The sequence below is a fragment of the Cucurbita pepo genome, chromosome 12 (genome assembly GCF_057944985.1).
Source record: "Cucurbita pepo subsp. pepo isolate OVF chromosome 12, ASM5794498v1, whole genome shotgun sequence".
Classification (NCBI taxonomy): domain Eukaryota; kingdom Viridiplantae; phylum Streptophyta; class Magnoliopsida; order Cucurbitales; family Cucurbitaceae; genus Cucurbita; species Cucurbita pepo.
In genome coordinates this window covers 14718005-14737598 of record NC_141809.1, presented here as the reverse complement: position 1 = coordinate 14737598, position 19594 = coordinate 14718005, and the positions used below count along the sequence as shown (strand labels likewise).

The following is a 19594-nucleotide window of genomic DNA, read 5'->3' as shown; positions in this document are numbered from 1 at the left end:
GGTGGATCTGGGTCGTTACAAATGATATCAGAGTCAATCACCAGACGATGTGCCGGCCTTCTCTCTGTTCCCCGAAGGGAGGTAGACACGAGGCGGTGTGCCAGTAAGGACGCGCAGGGCCCCAAAGGGGGGTGGATTTGGGGGCGGTCCCACATCGATTGGATAAAGGAACGAGTTCCAGCGAGGACGCTGGGCCCCGAAGGGGGATGGATTGTGATGTCCCACATTGGTTGGGTAGGAGAACAAATCACCCTTTATAAGGATAATATCTGCTAGCGGTGGATCTGGGTCGTTACACTCGGTATGATGGTGCACTGCCAGTCGAAGGACGATGATTTGGGAGTTCATCATTTTTAACTTTAGGGTTAATTTTTGGAGAACAACCCTCTTTTGGTGCGAAGTGAATAGGCCGGATGCAAACGTCTCTTCTCAATGCTTTTGGCCTGAGAAGAGGAACACATGGCTTCGTGATAGATGCCGAGATGGAAATGTAGGAACTTGTATCTGGAAGTTTAAAGATGATGGAATTTACTTGTGAAACAATGCAGCTAATACTGATGAATTAGTTCATAAATGGACCTTTACGAGATAAAGAATTTTTATTATTAATTCATTTTGTTCTTGAATTATTCTTCAATCAAGGAAAGATACACCGAATAAGTTGGGTAACACCCCTTGAATGTTTTTTTTTTTAATTTATATTTATAACTAAATCATGTTTTTTTTCTTCTAAAATTGAAAATTTTTCATTATATAAATTTATTTAAATAATTATATTTTGATATAATTTAATTTGATTACTAGTTTTTACCATATATATTCTATTAATAGTTGTCAATATTATTTATTTCTATTTCCAAATATTGATATTTTTGTTGCAACTTAGGTAAGTTATTGAAAATTAATGAAATATTTTCTATATTTAATGCAATATTATCCTTAATTATCTTTCACAATGCAAAATTAGATACTTGATTAATTTTCTTAAAACCATTCCATGCTTTTCCTTAATTTCTCGTTTGTGATGTATGTTTACATTCACATATTATCAATAGATAGATAAACAAAACAAAAACGTTTAAAAAAATGATTAGGAATGTGGTTGTTTTGTTATTCATCATGGTAGTTTTGTTTGGGCTCAAGTACTTCCGTCAGTACCTATAACGTATAACATTCATGTTGTTAATAGGCTAAGCAACCTCGCGTTGGTTGTGCATTACCAGTCCAAAGACGATGATTTTGGGAATTCACAATTTGAGTAATCGTGGAGATGAATACAAATGGAACTTTAAGGAAAACATCGGGAGAACAACCTTCTTTTGGTGCAAATAGGAGAAGTCCGATGCCTATGTCTCTTTTGATAGCTTGACCTGAATCGAAGAAAAACAGATGGCTATGTTAAAGGTGCATAAATAGAGCTGAAGGAACTTGTACGTGATAACTAAGCTTTAAATTTTTTTATCTAAACTTTTTTTAATGAATAAAAAATAGTGAAATGTCTACGTACATAAATTCTAGAAGTATTATTACCATGAACTATGTTGCACAAAATTAGGAACACATTCGTTTTTTTAGATTTTTTTACCATATGTAATCTATTTTTAGTCTTCTAAATAACCATATTTTTCCATTTTAGGCACGTAATTAATGGAGTATTACTATGAACTTAGGTTGCACACCGCAAAATTAGTTAGATAATTAATTTTCTTTAAATTTTTTTTGTCTATATATTTACCTCATGTCCAACATTAATAGACAGACCCAACAAAAATTTGGTCCCAAAATGATAAGGAATGTGGCTGCATTGTTGCTCATGACGGTAAGTTTGGCCGGGGCTCAGCTCGAGGTTGAGTCTGAGAAGTTCATCAAGTTAGAGCCGCGAATTTCCAATTATAACATTCATTTGGTTAACGATCTAAAAGTCCTTGGTATAATGGTGCACTGCAAGTCGAGGGATGACGATTTGGGAGTTCATTATTTGCCTCATCGGGGAGATGATTACCATTTTGGTTTTAATGTTAATGTTTGGCAATCAACCCTCTTTTGGTGCAAAGTGGAAAAGAAGAATGCATACATCTCCTTTGAATCCTTTTGGACAGAAGTACACCACACATGGCTTCGTGATAGATGCCAAGATGGAATTGTAGGAACGTGTATCTGGAAGGTTAAAGATGATGGAATTTACTTGAGAAACAATGCAGCTAATACTGAAGAATTGGTTCATACTTGGATTATTATGAACCTTTATTATTAATTCATTTTGTTCTTGAGTTATTCATGAACAAATGAAAAGTACACCAGACCTTTGAAGTTGAATAAAGAAAAAAAGTTGGGTAAACACTTGTTGATTGTTTTTTTTTTTTAACTCGTTAAAATTATTTCCTTCGAAATTTAAAATTAAAAACAAAAATAGTTTCCAAATTTTAATTTATTGATAAGCAAAGATCTTGACATTTTTTAACATGAAACTATGTTGTTTCTTACACCAAAGTTTTGAGAACGTTTTCTTACGTATGTTTTTCTGTCACCTATTTTAATCTTAATCGAAAATTTTCATTTATTCTTTTCGAATTGTGTTTCAAAAAAAATTCTCTTATATAAATATAATTCTATAATGGTATAGTTTGTTCAATAATGGAATATTTAAAAAGTTTCTTTGTTATCAAATTTGAAAAAAAATATTTAGTGACTTATAAAATGGCTTATACTCAAATTCAAAAACATTATTCATCAAAACGATTGAGAGGATTAAAGTCAATAGTTTAGTAATAAATCCTTTTTATGTTTTCTTTTTCTTTTAAAAATTGATTTTGGTATTACCAATTAAACATTTATTTTAACTATATTATTTTATTATGCTAAATTAATAAATTCTCAATTTGACTAATCGTGGAGATGAAGCCTAGTGTCGTATGTCTCTTTTGATAGCTTTTGGCTTGAAGGCTTGAGTCGAAAAAGAACAAAGAAAGATCTTTACATAAAAAGAACAGATGGCTCCGGCTAGAACTGATGAATTAGTTCACTAGTGGATCAACGAAGAAAAATAATTATGCATTTGAAATTAAATAAAGAAAGTACAATTTTGTTGGATAAAATAATGTAATGTATTATCTTTCACTTCTTTATTATATAATATTTATAACTTTAATTGTATATTATAACAAAGTTAATTAGTCTTTTAAGGGTTAGATTTTTTTTTTTATAAATTTATTTAATTATTTAAATATCATTTATTCGTTATATTTTAATATAGTTTAATTAAAATTCATACCCATCAATCATACAAATAAGTTTTCATCAACTTTTCATCTTAGTTTCTTAATAAGAGTTGCCATGGGTATTTTGTAATTCTTTTTATTGGGAATTTACTCGTTTAACTTTGGAACAGATGAGTTAGTTCACAAATGGAGAGAAGTTTTATTAATTCATTTAGTGGTTGAATTATCTATTAACAATTAAAAATACCATTTGAAACTATCTAACATAAAATGAGGAAGATATTAATTTTTTAGATAACCTATTTTTAATCATCCAAATAACGATAAGGAATGTGAGTCTGAGAAGACTAATGTACAACCAATTTAAGCATCCCGACAATGATTTAGGAATTCATCATTTGCTTAATGCATATATCTTTTTCCAATGCTTGAGAAACAATACTTGGAAGTTTAAAGACGGTGGAATTTACTTGAGAAACAATGCAGCTAAGACTGATGAATTGGTTTATACTTGGATCAATATGTGATCAACCACGTTTATTAATTTATTTTGTTCTTGAGTTATTTATGCTCATGAACAAATGAAAATGAATAAGTAAGATTTTTTTTTTTTTTTTTTTTTTTTATAAACATAATTAATTTAATTTTTTTTTTCTAAAACTTAAAATTAATAACAAAATTTCCAAATTTTAATTTATTCGTAGATACAATGACCAAAATGTTTTAAAAAACTAGAAAGGTTACTTATTTTATTGTCCATCAACACTTAAAAGATTAAAGTCGAGTTTAATAATAAATCAATTTTATATTTTTTTCCACATTTTGAAAAATAATTTTAAAAAATGATTATCATATTACCAACTAAACTTTTACATTAAATTTAGCTCAATAATAATGATATTTTGATCTCCATTAATAGCTTATCAATATGAGATGATATTTTTAGATTTTAGAAAAATAAATGTATAATATATTCCTATAGCTAAAATAAAATACTATTTTTTCAATGCTATAATATATAGTTAATTAATCATTTATAATTGTTATAATTATCCTAATAATTTTTTTTAGCATATATTTATTTAATTCTTTAAATATCATTTGATATAATTTAATTTGAGTATTGGTTTTTAACAAAATCCACGCCCCATCGGTAAATAAGTTTAATGTTGTACACAAGTAAATAAGAAACTTTTCATCTTAGTTTCTTTATGTGAGATTCCTTAGAGATGACAATGAATCATTTCTTATAAGTGTGTTCCAATTCTTTCTCGGATACCTCCCAAGTAAAATTTCGAATTGGATCCTCATAAAACTGTGAGACTGACAACGATATGTAACGGGTCAAAATGGACAACATCCATTAGTTGTGGGCTCGGGCTGTAACAAATTGTATTAGAGACACCGGGATGTGAAAACCTCTCTGTAAAGAGGTATTTGGTTCACGTTTTAAAATCATGAAATACATAATCGGCCAAAACTGACTTGTACTTGTATTGTAATGTATTGTACTATTGTTTTTAAATTAAAACTAGAAAATTAGGATATTGAAATATTGATATTGAAAAAATAAATTAGGGAGATATTAATTTTTTTTAGATAACCTAGTTTAATCTTCATAAATAACCATTTTTTTTTCATCTTAGGCACGTAATTAAAGGAGTAAGGAGTATTACCAAGAAATTATTTTGCATAACACAAAACTAGTTAGATAATTTATTTTCTTTAAAAATATTGTCTATATATTTACCTCATGTTCATCGTTAATAGATAGACCCAACAAAAATTTTATTTGAAAATTATTAGGAATGTGGCTGCATTGTTGCTCGTGACTGTCTGTTTGGTCGGGGTTCAGCCCGAGGTTGAGTATGAGAAGATCAATATACAACCGCTAATTTTCAAGTATTACATTCATTTGATTAACGATCTAAGCATCCCCGATATGACGGTGCACTGTAAGTTGGCCGACGATGATTTAGGAATTCATCATTTACAGAAGGGAGAGGATTACCAATTTAACTTTAAGGTTAATTTCTGGAAAACAACTCTTTTTTGGTGCAAAGTGGAAAGACCGAATAAATATATCTCTTTCGAATGCTTTTGGATGGAGAGGAAGGGCACATGGCTTCGTAATAGATGCAGAGATGGAGATGTAGGAACTTGTATCTGGAAGGCTAAAGATGATGGAATTTACTTGAGAAATAATGCAGCTAATACTGAAGAATTGGTTCATACTTGGATCATTAGGAGATAAAGAACCGAACCTTTATTATTAATTCATTTTGTTCTTGAGCTATTCATGAACACATGAAAAAGTACACAACATTTGAAGTTGAATAAAGAAAATAAGTCGGGTAACCCTAGTCGATAGTTGGTTTTTTGTTTTTGACATATATATATATTTTTTATAACTAATTTAAGTATCTTTTCTTCAAAATTTAAAATTAATAACAAAAATTACCAAATTTTAATTCATTTGTAGACACATAAAAATGATCAAATACTTTTATAGGTTGACTTTGTTTATATTTGAAAAAATATATGGCTATCCTTCTTCTTGCAATTTCACAATCAATATCGAGCTGATATTGCAATTTCACAATCGAATGAAGCACTAAATAATTTATTTCTTCTTTTCTTGGTGCTTGGTATATTATGTAGGCTTCAGGCTTGACAACGAAGATTGGGTACTGGTTGGTTTATAATAATTATTCTCATAGTCCCCGACTTATAAGTAAGTGGTGCATATTAAAACTTAAAAACTATATTGTCGCAAATGTTAAGAAATTAGACTGAAATATTACAAAACTAAAACTTATGCGCTAAATATGATTTTAATTTACTTTTATAAAAATGATTTTCATACCATCACGATGATTTCAAACGATTAAAGTCGAGAGTTTAATAATAAATCATTTTTATGTTTTTTTCCATATTTTGAAAAAGTAATTTTAAGAAATGATTTGCATATTACCGATAAAACTTAGCCAAATTAATAACTTATCAACTAGCATCTCCATCTCATGATATTAAGACTTATGAACGAAAAAGATGAATGATATTTAGATTTTAGAAAAATAAATATATAAAATAATGTGTTATTTTTCACTTATAATACCATTTCAATACTATAATATAGTGTTTATAGCTTTAATCTTATATTATAATAAAGTTAAGGGACGTAGGCCTCCCAAAAGGTAACGGAGGCATGCAAATGTCAGATTGAGATTGGCCCTCGAGTGTAAAGGCAGAAGGGGCCTACACCTAGACATAAAGACTCTATGAAGCTTCATTGTTCCCTCGAATTGGCTTTGGGCCTTTCCTGGCAGCTTAGATGGAGGGCAAAGAAGGCCCCTTTCCAGGGGGCCTGAGCCATCAGTGAGATACCACTCTGAAAGAACTAGAATGGGCCTACACCTGGACATAAAGACCCTATGAAGCTTCATTGTTCCCTCGAATTGGCTTTGGGCCTTTCCTGACAGCTTAGATGGAGGGCGAAGGAAGGGGGCCCGAGCCATCAGTGAGATACCACTCTCAAAGAGCTAGAATCCTAGCCTTGTGTCACGATGTGTTACGAAATAATTATCATAACTTTTTTCAGTGTATAAATTTATTTAATTGTTTACATATCATTTGATATAATTTAATTTGAGTACTAATTTTTAGCTAAATCCACACCCATCAAACATATGTAAATAAGTTTAATATTGGACACAAGTAAATAAGTTTCTATCAACTTTTCATCCTAGTTTCTACTCGTGAGATCTTACATCGGTTAGAGAGAAGAATGAATCATTTTCTAATAAGGCATTTTAAAATCTTGAGACGGACAACGATAGTAACGGGTCAAGGGTCAAAATGGACAATATCCACCAGTAGAGGCATTTTGTTCATGTTTTAAAATCACAAGATATGTAACAGGCCAAAATGGAGAACAAATTGTGGTGTCACCAAGACACGGACCTAAAATTTTGTATTATGCAAACTCATTTTCTATTTTTTGTTTAGAAATATTGATGTTTTTTGTTGCTAACTTAGGTAAGTTTTGAAAATTAATGAAATTTGTTGTTGACTCACGTCACTTATTACGAGCTTGTACACATGCTTCTAGAACTACTCGGTTAGTTAAAGAATCTGGTGCATTACCCCAAGGGTGCCCCAACGTTCTTCCGTCGAATTATAGTTCAAAATGATCTCTAAATCTCGGTTCGAGTAGGCATATGCCAAACATGTATACCACCAGAAGCCACTTGCAGTATACTTGATAAAAAAAATCATCTTTCAAGAACTTGTCCAGTATCATTCATATATTTGAGTCATAACAAAATATTATATACCAAATTTTATATTTTCTATATTTTCTATTTTTTATTTTAAAATATTGATATTGAAAAGATAATAAATCTCAACGTAGATGAAACTATCAAGCACAAAATTAGGAATAAAATTAGGAAGATATTAATTTTTTTAAATAACCTATTTTTAATCTTCGAAATAACGATATTTTTCCATCTTAGGCACGTAATTCATGGAGTATTACTATGAACTTATGTTGCATACCGCAAAATTAGTTAGACAATTAATTTTCTTTTTTTACTTTTTTTTTTTTTTTTATGTCTATATATTTACCTCATGTCCAACATTAATAAACAGACCCAACAAAAATTTGGTCCGGAAATGATAAGAAATGTGGCTGCATTGTTGCTCATGACGGTAAGTTTGGTCGGGGCTCAGCTCGAGGTTGAGTCTGAGACGAACAAGGCAGAGCCGCAAATTATCAGTTATAACATTCATTTGGTTAACGATCTAGAAGTCCTTGGTATAATGGTGCACTGCAAGTCGAGGGATGATGATCTGGGAGTTCATAATTTGCCTCATCGGGGAGATGATTACCATTTTGGTTTTAAGGTTAATGTTTGGGAATCAACCCTCTTTTGGTGCAGAGTGGAAAAGCAGAATGCATACATCTCTTTTGAATGCTTTTGGCCAGAAAGACACCTCAGATGGCTTCGTGATAGATGCAAAGATGGAAATGTGGGAACTTGTATCTGGAAAGTTAAAGATGATGGAATTTACTTGAGAAACAATGCAGATAATACTGAAGAATTGGTTCATACTTGGATCATTACGAGATAAAGAATCTTTACTATTAATTCATTTTGTTCTTGAGTTATTCATGAACAAATGAAAAGTACACCCCGGACCTTTGAAGTTGAATAAAGAGAAAAAATTGGGTACCACTTGTTAATTGTTTTTTTTTTTTTTTTTTTTTTTAAGTTTATTTCCTTCTAAATTTAAAATTTAAAACAAAAATAGTTTCCCAATTTTAATTTATTGATAAGGAAAGATCTCACATTTTTAAATATTTTTAAGTTGAAACTAGGTTTTTCTTACACCAAATTTTGAGAACGTTATGTTTTTGTTTCTATCACCTTTCTTAGGTATGTTTTTGTTTCTATCACCTATTTTAATTTTAATCGAAAATTTTCAAATTTTCATTCTTTCGGGATTGAGTTTCAAAAAAAAAAAAAAAATTCATACCATCAAAATGATTGGGAAGGATTGAAGTTAATAGATAATAAATCATTTTTATGTTTTTACTTCCAACTTTTAAAAAATAATTTTTGTATAACTAATTGAACATTTACTTTAACTATATTATTTTATTATGCTAAATTAATAAGTTATCAATTATCATCTCAGATATTATTCGATCTCACAATATTAAGACGATTGTTCGATCTCGCAATATTAAGACGATTGTTCGATCTCGCAATATTAAGACGATTGAACGAAAAAGAACTTTAATATAGTTAAAATGTCAGTTAGGAATTCACAATTTGAGTAATTGTGGAGATGAGTCGAGTCGAAGAAGGAAAGATAGCTTTTGGCTTGAGTCGAAGAAGGAGAGATAGCTTTTGGCCTGAGTGGCCTGAGTCGAAGAAGGAGAGATAGCTTTTGGCCTGAGTCGAAGATGGAAATGAAGGATCTTTACATAAATGGAACCGATGGCTCCAACTAGAACTAATGAATTAGTTCAGCCGTGGATCAATCACAAAAAATAATTATGCATTTGAAGTTAAATAAAGTAAAGTTAAATAAGGTTTAGATTTTTTTTTTTTTTTTTTTTTGTATAAATTTATTTAATTATTTAAATATCATTCATAAATTATATTTTAATATAGTTTAATTAAAATCACACCCATCAAACATATAAATAAGTTTTCATCAACTTACAACGTTCATGTTGGGTTAATTGTGCATTGCTAGTTGAAGGACAATGATTTGGAGACTCACAATTTGCTTAATCGTGGAGATAAATACCAATGGAACTTTAAGGAAAACATTTGGAGAACGACCCTCTTTTGGTGTACATTTGAAAAGTCGGGTGCCTATGTCATCTAGATGGCTCCGTGAATGGTGCAGAAATGGAGTAGAAGGAACTTGTATTTGGACCGCTAAAGAAGATAGAATTTACTTAATTTCCCGACTAGGACTGATGAGTTAGTTCACAAGTGGATCTTTACATGATAGACAAGTTTTATTAATTCATTTCACGTTTGAATTATTCATAAACAATAATGAAAAATAACCATGCATTTAATGGATTGTTTTTTTTTTTTTTTAATTATATGATAATGTATTTGTTTATGTCAAAATCTGATTCATATATGATATTATATAAGAGATTATACATTAATAATTTTCTATATTTTCTAATTTTATTTTGAAATATTGATATTAAATTTCTTAGTTGAAAAGTTAATTAAAGATAAATCTTTAATTAGATAGATATTTACCTCCAACATTAATAGATAGTCCCCATAAAAATTTGGTTCAGAAAAAAAGATAAGGACTGTGGCTACATTGTTGCTTGTGAGGGTGAGTTTGGTCGGAGCTCACCTCGAAGTTGAGTCTGAGAAGATCAATATAAAGCCACCACTTTCTAGGTATTACATTCATTTCATTAACGATCTAAGCATCTTCGGTATGAGGGTGCACTGCCAGTCGAAGGATGATGATTTGGGAGTCATCATTTGCTTAATCGAGGAGATAATTACCAATTTAACTCTAGGGTTAACTTTTGGAGAACAACCCTCTTTTGGTGCGAAGTAAAAGAGTTACCATGAGTAGTTCATTTGCCAATTTAATATCCAATTTAATATTACTAACTTCATTTGCTTGAAGGGTTACCATGAGCATTTCGTAATTCTTTTTTCTCGGAAGAGATTTACTCATTTAACTTTGGAACTGCATTTGAAACTATCTAGCATCAAATTAGGAACAAAATTAAATTAGGAAGATATTAATTTTTTAGATAACCTATTTTTAATCATCGAAATAACAATCCTTTTCCATCTTAGGCACGTAATTAAAGGAGTATTACCAGGAAATTATCTTCCACAATGCAAAACTAGTTCGATAATTTATTTTCTTTAAAAAAAATTGGTTTATATATTTACCCCATGTTCAAGTTAATAGATAGACCCAACAAAAATTTGGTTCGAAAATGATTAGGAATGTGGCTGCATTGTTGCTCATGACGGTTTGTTTGGTCGGGGCTCAGCCTGAGGTTGAGTCTGAGAAGATCAATGTACAACCGCCAATTTCCAAGTATTACATTCATTTGATTAACGATCTAAGCATCTCCGATATGACGGTGCACTGCAAGTCGGCCGACGATGATTTAGGAATTCATCATTTACATAAGGGAGAGGATTACCAATTTAACTTTAAGATTAATCTCTGGAAAACAACTCTATTTTGGTGCAAAGTGGAATTGCCGAATAGATATATCTCTTTCGAGTGCTTTTGGGCTGAGATAAAGAGCACATGGCTTCGTGATAGATGCAGAGATGGAAATGTCGGAACTTGTATCTGGAAGGCTAAAGAGGATGGAATTTACTTGAGAAACAATGCAGCTAATACTGAAGAATTGATTCATACTTGGATCATTACGAGATAAAGAACCGAACCTTTATTATTAATTCATTTTGTTCTTGAGTTATTCATGAACACATGAAAAAGTACACAAAATGAGGTTGAATAAAGAAAATAAGTTGGGTAACCCTAGTGAATGGACCTATATATTTCATAACTAATTTAAGTTTTTTTCTTCTAAAATTTAAAATTAATAACAAAAATTGCCATATTTTAATTTATTTGTAGACACACGTAAAAATGATAATACTTTTATAGGTTGACTTTGTTCATATTTGAAAAAATATATAGCTATCCTTACTTTTATAGGTTGACTTTTGTTCATATTTGAAAAAATATATAGCTATCCTTTTTCTAACGGCAATTTTCACAATCAATATCATTAATATCGAGATGAGATGAAGTAGTAAATAATTTGTTTATTCTTTTATGGGTGCTTGTCGTTAGAATGTACCATTCATTCAATAGAAAATTTTCTTGTATATAGTATTATGTAGTATATTATGTAGGCTTCGGGCTAGACAGCAAAGATTGGGTAAAATATGAATTTGACGGGTTGGTTTATAATAATTCATGAAGTGAATTCTCATAGTCCCCGACTTATAAGTGGTATATATTAAAATTTAAAAACTATATTGTTTATATTAAACTTTAAAAACTATATTGTTTGTCGGCAAAGGTTAAGAAATTAGACTGAAATATTACAAAACTAAAACTTATACGCTAAATATGATTTTCATTTACTTTTATAAAATTGATTTTCATACCATCATGATGATTTCAAACGATTAATGTCGAGAGTTTAATAATAAATCATTTTTATGTTTTTTTTTTCATATTTTGAAAAAGTAATTTTAAGAAATGATTGGCATATATTACCAACCAAACTTAGCCAAATTAATAACTTATCAACTAGCATCTCGTTCTCATAATATTAAGACTTATGAACGAAAAAGATAGTATTTATAATACAATTTCAATGCTATAATATAGTATTTATAGCTTTAATCTTATATTATAATAAAGTTAAGGGGCGTAGGCCTCCCAAAAGTCAAAAGGTAATGGAGGTGTGCAAAGGTTTTCTTGGGCCAGATATGGAGATTGGCCCTCGAGTGAAGGCAGAAGGGACCTGCACTCGGATAGAAAGACCCTATGAAGTTTCATTGTTCCCTCGAATTGGCTTTGGGCCTTTCCTGGCAACTTAGGTGGAGGGCAAAGAAGGCCCCCTTCCGGGGACCCGAGCCATCAGTGAGATACCACTATGGAAGAGCTAGAATCCTAGCCTTGTGTCTGGACATAATTATCATAATAACTTTTTTGGGTTTACAAATTATTTAATTGTTTACCTATCTTTTGATATAATTTAGTTTGACTACTCATTTTTAGCTAAATCCACACCCACCAAACATATGTAAATAAGTTTAATGTTGTACACAAGTAAATAAGTTTCTATCAACTTTTCATCCGAGTTTCTATTTGTGAGATCTTACATCGATTAAAGAGGAGAATGAATCATTTCTTAATAAGCGTGTGGGCATTTTAAAATCTTGAGACTGACAACGATATGTAACGGGTCAAGGGTCAAAATAGAGATATGTAACGGGTCAAGGGTCAAAATAGACAATATCCACCAATAGAGGCATTTGGTTCACATTTTAAAATCAATAGACAATATCCACTAGCATGTTTTAAAATCACCAGATATGTAACAGGCCAAAAATATCCACTAATATCCACTAGCATGTTTTAACACTAGCATGTTTTAAAATCACCAGATATGTTTTAAAATCACCAGATATGTAACAGGCCAAAAATATCCACTAGCATGTTTTAAAATCACGAGATATGTAACCAGCCAAATTGGAGAACAAATCGTGGTGTCACCAAGACATCGACCTAAAATTTTGTATTATGCAAATTGATTGTCTGTATTTTCTATTTTCTGTTTAGAAATTTTGATGTTTTTGTTGCTAACTTAGGTAAGTTTTGAAAATTAATGAAATTTGTTGTTGACTCACGTCACTCATTACGAGCTTGTACACATTCTTCTAGAGCTACTCGGTTAGCTACAGAACCTGGTATATTACCCCAAGGGTGCCCCAACGTTCTTCCGTCGAATTATAGTTCAAAATGATCTCTAAATCTCGGTTCGAGTAGGCATATGCCAAACCTGTATACTACCAGAAGCCACTTGTAGTATACTTGATAAAAAAAATCATCTTTCAAGGATCTGGTCCAGTATTATTCATATATTTGAGTCATAACAAAATATTATATACCAAATTCTATATTTTCTATTTTTTTATTTTTTATTTTAAAATATTGATATTGAAAAGTTAATAAATCTCAACGTGTTATTAGGATGAATTTATCAAGCACAAAATTAGGAAGATATTAATTTTTTTAAAATAACCTATTATTAATCTTCAAAATAACAATATTTTTTAATCTTAGGCACATAATTGATGGAGTATTACTATGAACTTATGTTGCATAAGCAAAATTAGTTATATATATATATATATATATATATATATATATATATATATATATATATATAATACTCCATTGAACTTATGTTGCATAAGCAAAATTAGTTAGATATATATATATATATATATATTTTGTCTATATATTTACCTCACGTCCAACATTAATAGACAGATCCAACAAAAATTTGGTCCGAAAATGATAAGAAATGTGGCTGCATTGTTGCTCATGAGGGTAAGTTTGACCAGGGCTCAGCTCGAGGTTGAGTCTGAGAAGATCAAGTTAGAGCCACAAATTACCAGTTATAACATTCATCTGATTAACGATCTAAAAGTCCTTGGTATAATGATGCACTGCAAGTCGAGGGATAATGATCTGGGAGTTCATAATTTACTTCATCGGGGAGATGATTACCATTTTGGTTTTAAGGTTAATGTTTGGGAAACAACCCTCTTTTGATGCAGAGTGGAAAAGGAGAATGCATACATCTCTTTTGAATGCTTTTGGCCAGAAAGAAACCAAAGATGGCTTCGTGATAGATGCAAAGATGGAAATGTAGGAACTTGTATCTGGAAGGTTGAAGAGGATGGAATTTACTTGAGAAACAATGCAGCCAATACTGAAGAATTGGTTCATACTTGGATCATTACAGGACAAAGAACCTTTATTATTAATTCATTTTGTTCTTGAATTATTCCTGAACAAATGAAAAGTACCCCAAACCTGAGAAAAAGTTGGGTAATTGTTATTTTTATTATTTTTTTATTTATTTATTTAACTCAGTTTATGTCCTTCAAAATTTAAAATTAAAAAGAAAAATAGTTTCCAAATTTTAATTTATTGATAAGCAAAGATCGAAAATTTTCTAATATTTTTAGTTGAAATTATGTTGTTTCTTACACTAAAGTTTTGAGAACGTTTTCTTACGTATGTTTTTGTTTCTGTCACCTATTTTAATCTTAATCGAAAATTTTATTTATTCTTTCGGGATTGAGTTTAAAAAAAAAATCATATCTTATATAAATATAATTCATTTTATTATGGATATTCTTCCATTTTTAATATAATTTTTATTAAAAAAATGTATAGGTTTGTTCAATAATGTAATATTAAAAACGTTTCATAATAATGACAAATTTGTTACCAAATTTGAAAAAAAAAATATATACTAAAATTCAAAAACATTATTGACTAAAATATATTACAAAAATTTCATATCATCAAAACTCGGGAATGATTAAAGTTAATAGTTTAAGAATAAATATTTTCTATGTTTTTTTTCCAACTTTTAAAAAATGATTTTCGTATAATCAATTAAACATTTACTTTAACTATATTATTTTATTATACTAAATTAATAAGTTATCAATTATCATCTCAGATATGGTTTGGTCACGGCTCAACTTGAGGTTGAGTCTGAGAAGACCAATGTACAACCAATTTCCAAGTATTTCATTCATCTTGTCAACGATCTAAGCATCCCCGATATGACGGTGCATGCAAGTCGATCGACAATGATTTAGGAATTCATCGTTTGCTTAAATTGGGAGATGATTACCAATTTAACTTTAACTATAATTTTTTTGAAACCAACTGTGTATTGGTGCAAAGTGGATAAGCCGAATGCATATATCTTTTTCCAATGCTTCTGGCCCGAGAAGAATAGCACATGGCTTCGTGATAGATGTCGAAACGGAGATGTAGGAACTTGTACTTGGAAGTTTAAAGATGGTGGAATTTACTTGAGAAACAATGCAGCTAATACGGATGAATTTGTTCATACTTGGATCAATATGTGATCAACCACCTTTATTAATTTATTTTGTTCTTGAGTTATTTATGCTCATGAACAAATGAAAATGTATACTAACTATGAAGGTGAATAAAAAGAATAAGTTGGGTAATCCGTCCTTATATGAAGGTAAATAAGAAATTTTTCATCTTAGTTTCTATACTTGAGATCCCACATCAGTTAGAGAGAGAATGAATCATTTCTTATAAGTGTGTTCCAATTCTTTCCCGAATCATTTCTTATAAGTGTGTTCCAATTCTTTCCCGGATAAAATTTCGAATTGGATCCTCGTAAACGCGTTTTAAAACTTTGAGACTGACAACGATAGGGTCAAAACGGCCAACTGGTCAAAACCAGTAGTGGTGGACTTGGGCAAAACGGCCAACTGATCAAAACAAGTAGTGGTGGACTTGGGCAAAACGGCCAACTGATCAAAACAAGTAGTGGTGGACTTGGGCAAAACGGCCAACTGATCAAAACAAGTAGTGGTGGACTTGGGCAAAACGAGTGGTGGACTTGGGCTGTTACAAATTGTAAATGAAAACCTCTCTCTAAACCAGGCATTTGGTTAAAATCATGAAATACTCTCTCTAAAAACAGGAGGACTCGTATTTGTATTGTAATATCATTTTTAAATTAAAACTAGAAAATTAGTATATTGAAATATTGATATTGAAAAAATAAATTGAAATTATATGTTGAAAGTATCTTCCACAAAATTAGGAAGATGTTAACCTATATTTAATCTTCAGAAATAACAATTTTTTTCTATTTTAGGCACATAATGAAAGGAGTATTACCATGAAATTATCTTGCATAACCCAAAATTAGTTAGATAATTTATGTTCTTTAAAAAAAAATTGTCTATATATTTACCTCATATTGGACGTTAATAGATAGACCCAACAAAAATTTGGTTCGAAAAATGATTAGGAATGTGGCTGCATTGTTGCTTGTGATGGTGGGTTTGGTCGGGGCTCAGCCTGAGGTTGAGTCTAAGAAGATCAATATACGACCGCTAATTTCCAAGTATTATGTTCATTTGATTAACGATCTAAGTAGCCCTGATATGACGGTGCACTGCAAGTCGGCCGACGATGATTTAGGATTTCATCATTTACATAAGGGAGAGGATTTCCAATTTCACTTTAAGATTAATTTTTGGAAAACAACTCTGTTTTGGTGCACATTGCAAAGGCCAAATGCATATATCTCTTTCGAATGCTTTTGGCCTGAGAGGAAGAGCTCATGGCTTCGTGATAGATGCAAAGATGGAGATGTAGGAAGTTGTATCTGGAGGATTAAAGATGATGGAATTTACTTGAGATTCAATGCAGCTAATACTGACGAATTGATTCATAAATGGATCATTACGAGATAAAAAATCGAACCTTTATTATTAATTCATTTTGTTCTTGAGTTATTTATTAACATATGATTTGAAAGTTTAATAAAGAAAATAAGTTGGGTCACCCTCGTGATTGTTCCATTTTGTTCTTGAGTTATTTATGAACTATGATTTGAAAGTTTAATAAAGAAAATAAGTTGGGTCACCCTCGTGATTGTTCGTTTTTTTTTTTCATACAAATATATTTCATAATTAATTAAGTTTTTTTCCTCCAAAAACAAAAAATTGCCAAATTTTAGTTCATTTGTAGACACATTTATAGGTTGACTTTTGATATATTTTTTTAATATATTTTGTATTATACTAATTGATTGTTTGTATTTTTTATTTTCTGTTACGAGTTGTAACTCACGTCACTCATTACAAGCTTGTACACATGCTTTTGGAGCTACTCGGTTAGCTACAGAACCTGGTGCATTACTCCAAGGATGCTCCAAAGTTCTTCCGTCGAACTACATGTCAAACCTGAATACCACCAGAAGCTGATTATGATGAAACTATCACGTAAGATATTAATTTTTTTTAGATATTCTATTTTTAATTTTCGAAATAACTATCTTTTTCCATTATACGCACATAATTAATGGAGTATTACCCCAAATTGAAAACATTTTTATAGCGTCTTTTATATAGCTATAATGAATGTTATAATTATAATTTATATAAGTTACAATGAAAATATTTTATAAAGTTTTGTGAAACTATAATATATTAATATAGCTAAAATAATTATATAACTATAATTTTAATTTAATAATTTATAATGGTTATAATTATGTAATAATCTTTTAATATTATTTCTTTTTCATTATAATAAATTTATTTAATTTTTTAAATATTGTTAATTATATTTTGATATAATTTAATTTGAGTACTCTTTTTTACCGTATTTCTATTTGGTATTTAGAATTATTAAATTTTTACTAGGTTAACAGGAATCAAATAATAAATCTGTACCTAATTAATGCAATATTATTATTAAATTAAATTTAATAATGCAAAATTAGATAGCTCATTAATTTTCTTAAAACCATTCCATATGCTTTCCTTAATTTCTCGTTTGTGATGTATATTTATATTCACATAATATTAATAGATTGATAAATAAATAAATAAATGTTTAAGAAAACGATTAGGAATGTGGTTATTTTGTTGCTCATCATGGTGACTTTCGGTTGAGCTCGAGTTGTTACAAGAATTATGTTACCTCCACTGGTACCTACAACTTATAACGTTCATGTTGTTAATGGGCTAACCAACGTCGGGTTAATTGTGCATTGTCGAAGGACAATGATTTGGGGACTCACAATTTGCTTAATCGTGTTGTTTTTTTGTTTTTTAATTATATAATAATGTATTTGTTTATATCGAAAATCTGATTCATATATTAATAATTTTCTATATTTTCTATTTTTTATTTTGAAATATTGATTTTAAATTTCTTGGTTGAAAAAGTTAATGAATCTCAACCTATTATTGCGATGAAACAAATTAGGAAGATATTAATTTTTTTTTAGACTTTTTACCATATGTAATCCAATTAATCTTTGAAATAAGGATCTTTTTCTATCTCTGACACAATAATTAAAGGAGTATTACCATGAAATTATCTTGCATAACCTAAAACTTAAATTCATCTCTTTAATTTTTTTTTTTTATTTTTTATTTTTTTGTCTATATATTTACCTCAGATCCAACGTTAATAGATAGACCCAACAAAAATTTGGTTCAGAAAATGATAAGGATTGTGGCTGCATTGTTGCTGGTGACGGTGAGTTTGGTCGGGGCTCACCTCGAGGTTGAGTCTGAGAAGATCAATATAAAGCCGCCACTTTCCAGGTATTACATTCATTTCGTTAACGATCTAAGCGTCCTTGGTATGATGGTGCACTGCCAGTCGAAGGACGATGATTTGGGAGTTTATCATTTGCTTAATCGGGGAGATAATTACCAATTTAACTTTAGGGTTAACTTTTGGAGAACAACCCTCTTTTGGTGTGATGTGGATAGACCGGATGCAAACGTCTCTTTTCAATGCTTTTGGCCTGAGAAGAGGAGCACATGGCTTCGTGATAGATGCCGAGATGGGAATGTAGGAACTTGTATCTGGAAGTTTAAAGATGATGGAGTTTACTTGAGAAACAATGCCGCTAATACTGATGAATTGGTTCATAAATGGACCTTTACGAGATAAAGAACTTTTATTATTAATTCATTTTGTTCTTGAATTATTCATGAACAAATGAAAGGTACACCAACCTTTGAAGTTGAATAAAGAATAAGTTGGGTAACACCGTTGAATGTTTTTTCTTTTTTTCGTTAACCAAATATTGATATTTTTGTTGTAACTTAGGTAAGTTGTATTCAATTTCCTTTATTTCTCGTTTTTGCTACGGCTCAAGTACCTCCACCGGTATCTATAACGTATAATGTTCATGTTGTTAACGGGCTAAGCAACCTCGCGTTGGTTGTGCATTGTCAGTCCAAAGATGATGATTTGGGAATTCACAATTTGACTAATCGTGGAAATGAATACAAATGGAACTTTAAAGAAAACATTTGGGGAACAACCCTCTTTTGGTGCAGATGGGATGGGAGAAGTCGGATGCCTATGTCTCTTTTGATAGCTTGACCTAAGTTGAAGAAAAATAGATGGCTCCATGAAAGGTGCAGAAACTAGTAGAAGGAACTTGTACGTGATAACTAAGCTTTAAATTTATTTTATCTAAAATTTGTTAATTAATA

At 30.3% G+C, this 19594-nt stretch overlaps 3 protein-coding genes across 3 annotated transcripts; all 3 read left to right on the top strand.

Moving 5' to 3' along the window:
• Window positions 1-7895: 7895 nt before the first annotated feature.
• LOC111807780 (S-protein homolog 1-like) lies at window positions 7896-8354 on the top strand. The gene has a single exon (XM_023693648.2). It carries the CDS (start codon window positions 7896-7898, stop codon window positions 8352-8354), a length of 459 nt encoding a protein of 152 aa, XP_023549416.2.
• Window positions 8355-10728: 2374 nt separating this feature from the next.
• On the top strand, window positions 10729-11184 carry LOC111807779 (S-protein homolog 1-like). Its single transcript, XM_023693647.2, has one exon. It carries the CDS (start codon window positions 10729-10731, stop codon window positions 11182-11184), a length of 456 nt encoding a protein of 151 aa, XP_023549415.2.
• A 5182-nt stretch (window positions 11185-16366) lies between these two features.
• Window positions 16367-16822, top strand: LOC111807239 (S-protein homolog 5-like). The gene has a single exon (XM_023692877.2). The coding sequence runs from the start codon at window positions 16367-16369 to the stop codon at window positions 16820-16822; it is 456 nt and encodes a 151-aa protein (XP_023548645.2).
• Window positions 16823-19594: the final 2772 nt, after the last annotated feature.

Coding starts and splice junctions, on each gene's coding strand:
- LOC111807780 (XM_023693648.2), top strand. CDS start 7,896: ATGATAAGAAATGTGGCTGCATTGTTGCTCATGACGGTAAGTTTGGTC.
- LOC111807779 (XM_023693647.2), top strand. CDS start 10,729: ATGATTAGGAATGTGGCTGCATTGTTGCTCATGACGGTTTGTTTGGTC.
- LOC111807239 (XM_023692877.2), top strand. CDS start 16,367: ATGATTAGGAATGTGGCTGCATTGTTGCTTGTGATGGTGGGTTTGGTC.